The 8,049-nt window shown below is 38.2% G+C and overlaps 1 protein-coding gene across 1 annotated transcript; it reads right to left on the bottom strand.

The window, feature by feature from the left end:
* Positions 1-230: 230 nt before the first annotated feature.
* LOC111881684 (probable carboxylesterase 18) lies at positions 231-1,576 on the bottom strand. Its single transcript, XM_023878075.3, has 2 exons — positions 959-1,576; positions 231-858 (listed from the first exon to the last, which is right to left on the bottom strand). Exons 1-2 carry the CDS (start codon positions 1,553-1,555, stop codon positions 418-420), a joined length of 1,038 nt encoding a protein of 345 aa, XP_023733843.1. The 5' UTR covers positions 1,556-1,576; the 3' UTR covers positions 231-417.
* Between the last annotated feature and the right edge of the window lie 6,473 nt (positions 1,577-8,049).

Here is an 8,049-nt window from a genome sequence, read left to right as displayed (position 1 = left end):
TAAACATAAAAATTGACAAAACTATATAAATTGTCATATGGGTTATTCATGATGACAAACTCAATCCGTACAATTTGAAAAGACGAAATTACTCTCATACCTATTGACCAAAACTAACGTTGTTAGCAAAAAGCCAAAAACGACTATTCATACAAGTTTTTATAATTGTAGGGAAAATATTTGCTAAAAAAATTAGCAATGACTGAATTTGTGATATCTGATAAACCATATAGACTATTTACGTAACTTTTTCTATTTTCTAAAACACCAAAACCATAAACACAAAATTCAACATTTTTATTCGAAAAAAAAAAACCAACATCAATCTAAAGATTGTACGCTCAAATCGTACAATATAATGTCCATTTGGTACAACTATTTATGCATATGTAATAAAACGAATTATTAATCAAAGTTTTAATTTGTGAATTTAGTGGCATCATTACTCGATATCTTTTGAATGAAGTCTTTCACTTGGGTAATAAGCTGTACAGATTCAGACAATTCTGGGGAGATATAGAAAGCATGGCACATGTTTGGGTACTCAAACAAATACACTTCTTTCCCTGACTTTTTCAGCCACTCATAGTACCTTTTTTGCCAGTCCTGTAGGGCATCGCAACCGCCAACCACCAGCATGACCGGCGGCAATTTTAATTCCGATATGTTCACCGCCTTTGGGCCGCTAACGTTGATGATTGGGTGGTCCCGATTGAGCCCTTCTCCTTCTGGCAAAAACGCCTTCCAAACCCAATCGTTTCGCTCTATGGAAACTAGTGGTGTTCCGGCTAGGCGGATCTCTGAATCTGTTCGCTCCTCGCCGCCAAAGAACGGTTGAATCGCTACAACTCCGATCACCTTCAAGAAAAAAGGGAAAAACAACGATCAACAGAAGATCGCTTTATGAAATTGCAAATAATGACAGTATATATAGTACATCGATAATTGATTAATATACCTTAAATCTTTGGAAGTTGAATTCACAGGCTCGTTGAGCAACATGATGAGCTATATTCCCACCGGCGCTATCTCCAACAATAAAGCAACGCAACAGATTCGCATTTTCCGGCAGCGATTTAGACTTGTTTTCTTCATCATCGAGAAACTTAAGCACATCGAAGCAATCATCATGTTGTGATGGATACCGATGCTCAGGCGCAAGCCGGTAGTTTACAGAAACAATAACAGCTGGTACTTTTGTCGCTAACCGACGGCACATGGTGTCGTAAGGAAGAGCATCGGGGGAGAGGAAGACAAATCCGCCTCCATGAAAATACACAATCACAGGGAGTTCTTCACCGGCGAGTTCTGTAGGTACGTAGACTCGGAACCAGAGATTACGAGCTTTATCTACAACGACGTCGTGTGACGCTACGCCGTTGATTGGTTGTAATGTCGGTGGATTCCGGAAGTCGATTAAGTTAAGAAGACGACGGTTGATGGTGCCGTTTTTTCGGAGAAATGCGTTAGTGACAGTGAAGTGGAGGGAAAGAGCAATACGTGTTTTCCATGGTAAGGAGAGTGACGGCTGTGGAGATTGAGTGGTGGCTTCCATTGACAATGATAGCTGCTATTGGCGAAGTTATTTGTTTTTATTTCGAAATCGATCACAACTATCGGTGTTTAATTTTGAAAAAATATAGTATTATTTTATTGTGGTGTTTAAAATGAGAATATTTTTAGCAGTATATAAATACATGAGGCCCAAAGCCTTTGGTAGTATCCTTTATGTTTAGTCCACTTTTGTCGGAACTTCAAACCACCCAACAATGGGAAAAGCTAAATATGAGAAGAAACAAGAGACATAGATTCCATTGCGGCTAGTGGCATTTTGGAACTTTCTTCAAATCATACCAAGCATTGGTGTGGGGAAAAGGTTTATGGGTTCCTTGAGATTCTTGGTATTGCATAAGCACCACCGTAGATACTTCGAAGTCGTGCTCCTAGTTTTATGTGGGTTCTTGAGATTGTTGTAAATTCCGTCGAATTTATTTATTTTTAAGTTCATATCACGCCATTTTGACGAAATCCTGTCATTATTCATATAAACTCATTTGCTTATATTCCATGGAAGATGTTTAGAATAGATTCCTAAAAGATATATATCCCATTTGAGCATTTACTTTGACTAGGTCTTGGGAAACCAAAATCCAAGCCTTAGTTAAAATGGTTTCTTTTTTTTTTTCCTCCCAAGTCATTAGGGCTATTTGACTAGTTTTTGTTTTACCCTTTTTTTTCTTTGATGGTCTCGGTTCACCAAATTGTGTTTTAGAAACTACATTATGAGATTCCGATGTTGGTTATTGGAAAAGATTATTGTTGGAAAGGTTGTTGAAAAATATTGTGTAGTGAGATATGGGAGCTTTGTAGCAAGTTCAAAAAGCCACATTTGTGGTGAATCTAAATTCAAAAATTGACTGGGAGGTAGTGTCTTAAGGAAAACGGTCCATCAAGATTTTGGTTTCACTTCATTGGTGGAGTATTGTGATAATGTGCTATGGTGGGAGAGTAAGTTGGTGTGTATATATATATATATATATATATATATATATATATATATATATATATATATATATATATATATATATATATATATATATATATATATATATATATATATATATATATATATATATATATATATATATATCTTGGTGTGTAGTAGTGAGAGAAAATACTAGCATAAAAAAATTAAGTGAAGTGGTAGTATTTATAAGTAAATTGGTTAAAAAGTTTAGGTTAATTTTTTTAACCCTTGTTGTCATGCTTTTTTTCCCTTGAAAAACTTACTCTTGTTCTCATATTTGTCTCAAGAAATGAACATTTCTCCATACCAACTAGGGGCTAGTATGAATGATGTGGCCTTCATGCCACGTCACTCGTGTTGTATGTATACTGAGATCAATGTTATCAAGATCAAGGTCATACATAGGAACTTTTTTGGGTTTGCAAGATCGGGATTGTAAGATCGGGACAAGGATCCTAAGATCCCACAAAGTAAAACATAATTATAACTTCTAATCTTAAACACGAAAAATATATTAAACATTCAGTTTTTTGTTCAAAAGTCATAAAAACTTCAAAAAATTAGTCACAACTCACAACACAAAATGATAAACGATAAACTGGTAAATGTTAAAATACATAAAGTTGTAAATTAATGTTTTTCAAAAAAAATCAAACGAAGGTAGGATCGGATCAGATCGGATCCCGATTCTACGATCCTACGATCTTACCAATGATCCTACCCTAAATACAATTCGTATACAATCTGATTCATTTTTTATAGCTACGATCGTACGATCCTAAAATCAAGATCACAATTTTGACAACCTTGACTGAGATGTTTAAATGAATACACTGTGTAACATCCCAAAAATTTCAATAATTTTTAACTTTTCAAAAAAAAAAAAAAAAAAAAAAACATTCACTAAAGAGGTATTTGTGACAACCCGAAACTTTCATTCTTTACGATTGGTCAATTTTTATCAATGTTAAATTCAATTTCGTCACTTTTTAACGCCGTTTAAGGGTTCGTTTAAGTGTTCTAAGCCTGAGTTTAGTCGGGATCAAGATTAGGAATGAGTCAGCATGTCGTAAAGAAACAAAACCGGGCCATACACCCTCCTGAGAGGTGTATACGGCCACACACCCGCCCCCAGCCGCACACTCCCCTCTATATATAGAGGGTAACCCCTTGATTCATTCCTTTCTTTTGGCTGTACTCTACTTTCTCTCTCTAAAAATCTCATCCAAGAACACTCCAGAGGCCTAAAAAGCGTGAAGAACTCCATCATTTAGCTTGTTATTCAGGTAAAACACCTAAAACTAAGCCATAAACTCTTCATGTTCTTCGTGCTCTTCATCACTTGAAGGTGTACGACCGCACACCTTCATAAGGTGGCCGTATACACCTCAAAAACCCACCAAAGTGAGTTTTGGCCCTCTATCTCCTAATTGGACTTGGTTTGAGCCTTGAAACACTTGAAAATTGACTTTTGGAGCATAAACGATGAGTGTACGGCCGCACACTCCTGTGTGCAGCCGCACACACACCCTGGCCGCACACACCCTCTATACGGCCGTACACTCCTATGTGCAGCCGCACACATGCCCTAACCGCACTCTCTAGCCGCACACATCTTCTGTATGGCCACACACCCACCTTTATGGCCATACACCCACTTTAATGCTCATATTTGGCCTTAAACTTGCAAAGATCACTAAGTGTAGGACCTAGAACACTTAGTACAAGCATTTCCAAGACCTTAGCGTGGTTTCCCGTCATGATTAGTCAAGAAATACCCTAATCTAATACGTATATGTGTTACCATATGATTAAAAGGGTCCACTTGCGTACGAAACATCAGTTGACACTCAGCACTCATATCGATCGTACACTCGAATCCTACGTTAAACTGTGAGTTCATACCCCTACACTTTTTAGGGGGGGAATACAAGCTAAACATAAAAGTTTACATAACTTAAAAACTGATGCAATTACAACGATTTTCTATCAAACAATTAGATACTTTGTCCCTTTTGTAATATGCGGAGCATAAGGGACGTTTTCTAATCATAATTGCATAGTTTTCAAAAGAATACATAAACGTAACAAACCATTCAAACTATAATAGGTATAGTTTGGGATTTCATTACCAGCCTTACAGATTCAAACTTCTTACAAAGTCAAACATATAAACTATGTCAGATTTAGTTTATCCATTACTACGAATACAAAACTAGAGTATCTTGCCAAATAATTATTTTGTGTATAATTATTTATACTCTACACCGTTACAAACGATCTCGAACTCGAGAACAACCGAACAACATGTAAACTAGTTAATACAGGATTGTGAGACTTATCTTCGTTATGCCCTTCGGGGTACCAATAAATCCTCTCCGGTAGTATAACCAGAGTCTCCTGGAGGGAGAGCGTGAAATTTGTGAATAGATCTATTTGAGACCGACAATCCCACACATGAACTGTTAGCTACAGTTAGGCGGGCACGCCTGGGGTGACAAATTTTGTAATCGTACGACGCCTGAAGAAACGTCAAGGAGGTCACCGGTCATATTAGTATGGTTATACGACTCACAATATGTATAAATTAACCTTTGTTTACGGGGTTTCTTTCTTCTATAGTTTTATTTTAAGTAATAAAACTACTTATCTACTTACTGGAGGGTATTCCAGGGACACAACCTTTGGTTTTATTTTAAGTAATAAAACTATTATACTTACTGGTGATAGCCAGGGTTTTCGAACAGATCTTACATACTGGTGGTAACCAGGGTTTTCGAACGAAACGATACTTTTCATACACAAATCAACAAACATGTTAGAAAATATTGGATTTTCTTGGAAAACATGCATACATATTTTATAACTTGGTAACAATGGTTTTCGATACAAACGACATTTACTTAAAATGGAAAGAAACCATTTATACAAATTCAGTGATTAGTAATACACAAAAAAACATGCTTATGAACTCACCAGCTTTATGCTGATACATTTTTAAAACCGCTTGTATTCTCAGGGCAACGATAGACAGGTACCTTGCCAGCTTTTGGAGAAGACGGAGCATTTTTGGAGTCTCGTCTTTATCTTTTGCTACATACTGTTATGTACAAAATATGTTCTCAAAACAGATGTAAATATTCATATTGTAATGTAATGCTTGTGTTTACTTTGATTGCTATGATACGATTGTTGTGATACTACGTATGACGTCACCTGCCCCCGGACATTTCCGTCGTTGTTTTTCTGACGGTTCGGGAAGGTGACAGTATTTACAAAACCATTGTTTCTTGAACATTATTCAAAATTGGAATCATTTACAACATAGTTTTCGAAACATTCTTATTATCATAGTTTCCCAGAAATCATAAGTTACAAAAACATGAGGATGTATACGGTCACGCCTTCACCTTGCCACGGTCCATTGAAGTACCTGAAACCATAAACCAAAATTGTAAGCACCAAGCTTAGTAAGTTCCCCCAAAGTACCAACACACAACAGATAACATATACAACAAACAACATGCATACAGAGCCTTCAACATGACTGGACCACCTCACCGGGCCTTCAGATTATCTAGACCATTCATAGAACCTTCAGCATGACTGGACCACCTCACCGGGCCTTAGACTATATGGATCGTTCTCCGGGCCTTCGACATGATTGGTACGCCCCACTGGCCTTCAGTCTATCTGGGTCACCCTGGGTCTGTTGGCCTTCAGCACAAAGCAGGTCCGCCTCAACCCAACCACTCATACCCCCGTGCCGCGTACACACACACACACACACACACATATATATATATATATATATATATATATATATATATATATATATATAACAGATAATAATGCAGTTAACCAGCCAATAACAAACAGACAGATCTTACAGATCACTAAGCATAACATCATCCTATCTACAAGAAACCGATCTAACAGATCACAACAGCATAACAACATCCTATCTACCAATATACCGATCTAACAGATCATAACAACATAACAACATCCTATCTACCAGGATACCAATCTAACAGATCATAACAGCATAGCAACATCCTATCTACTAGCATACTGATCTAATAGATCATAACAGTATAACAGCATCCTATTTACCAAGATACCAATCTAACAGATCATACCAACATAACAACATCCTATCTACTAGGATACCGATCTAACAGATCATAATAGTATAACAACATGCATAACGGGATACCAATCCAATGGGCCGGCATTGGTGCCTTCGACCCGCAAGTATAGTGACGAAAACTCACCTCTCGATCTGATCTATAATGGATGAGGTCCTGATTCTGAATCTCAGCTCCAACCAATACCTACCCATCCAAATGACCAATAACCATCAAAATCCTAAAATATAAAAATACCCAAAATACCCCTCAAGGTCAAACTTGTTCAAAGTCAACAGTTTATGTTGACTCCAACATGCCGTGTTGCCTTACAAACACGCCGTGTTCCTTCCACATACAAACAGTCGGGAAAACCCCAGCCAACACGTCGTACTCTCAAGAATAAGAATCTAAAGGGAGAAAACTCAAGATCTAGCAACATGAAATGATAAAAATCAGATCTTGAACACTTACAAAGGTCCAGAAGAGTGCCAAGCTGAAAGATGAGGGACTTGCTTACGGGATCTTGCCTTCATTCTTCCAATCTCTTCCTTCTTTGGATCCAAAAACACCACACTAGCTCACAAATGAGAGGGAAAGATGATTAGGGTTTCCTTCAGGGCTTGAGGGCTGATGGGGGATGAGGGTGAAGAAACCCTAGGCATCTCATTCCTTTAAATAGGGAACAAACCCGGAAGATTAGGGTTTCATTTCCAGCGACCAACAGGTCGTGTTCCAGGAGGTAGCACATCATGTTGCTCTCAATGAGACCCACATCTTTTCTTATCTCGACACGCCATGTTGGTACCTCCAACACTGTAATACCCAAAGTTTTGAAGGCCAAGAAAGGAAAGAAAACCCTAATTTTTAGGGGCGAATCGGCGAGTCCAAGGAGGAACTTGGCGAGTCCGAGCGGGATCCGGGTCAAGGTGTAAGTGTCCAACTTGGCGAGTCGGCCAAGTGGACACGACGAGTCTGGTCTGTGCGAGGAAAACCCTAAATCCGGGACTTTGGGCGCTATTTAAGCTCCTTATTCTCTCCATTTGGGTTCCTTGGAGCCTCCCTCATTCAGAAAACGAACCCTAAGCCTCCATTGTTGTGCATTCAAGCTTCCAAGCCATTTTTGGGTGATTTGAAGGAAGAAGATGAAGGGGAATCAGTGAAGCTTCAAGGATTGGCTTCAGATCTGGAGTTTGTGGAGCCTTTCTGAGATATTGAAGGTATTCAGTCATTTCCTTCCCTTAGATCTATTTTGGTTGTGAGTTTTGGGGCTTTTAGGCCATGGTTAGCCACCCTTATGGGTTAGAAGCCGGATCTGGAGTTGCTACTTCAGATCCAAGTGTGTTATGGTCTGGAGAAGCATAAAGTATCATCCCTTGAGTTGATTTTGAA

This window comes from Lactuca sativa, chromosome 7 (genome assembly GCF_002870075.4).
Source record: "Lactuca sativa cultivar Salinas chromosome 7, Lsat_Salinas_v11, whole genome shotgun sequence".
NCBI lineage: Eukaryota > Viridiplantae > Streptophyta > Magnoliopsida > Asterales > Asteraceae > Lactuca > Lactuca sativa.
The sequence above is the reverse complement of the archived record's forward strand: the minus strand, read 5'-3'. Positions and strand labels throughout refer to the sequence as shown.

What these genes read in the sequence shown, in the direction of transcription:
- LOC111881684 (XM_023878075.3), bottom strand. Translation starts at nt 1,555, where the DNA reads ATGGAAGCCACCACTCAATCTCCACAGCCGTCACTCTCCTTACCATGG. An exon ending in TCAACTTCCAAAGATTTAAG is followed by an intron (nt 859 to 958) that starts GTATATTAATCA and finishes TTTTTCTTGAAG; the next exon opens with GTGATCGGAGTTGTAGCGAT.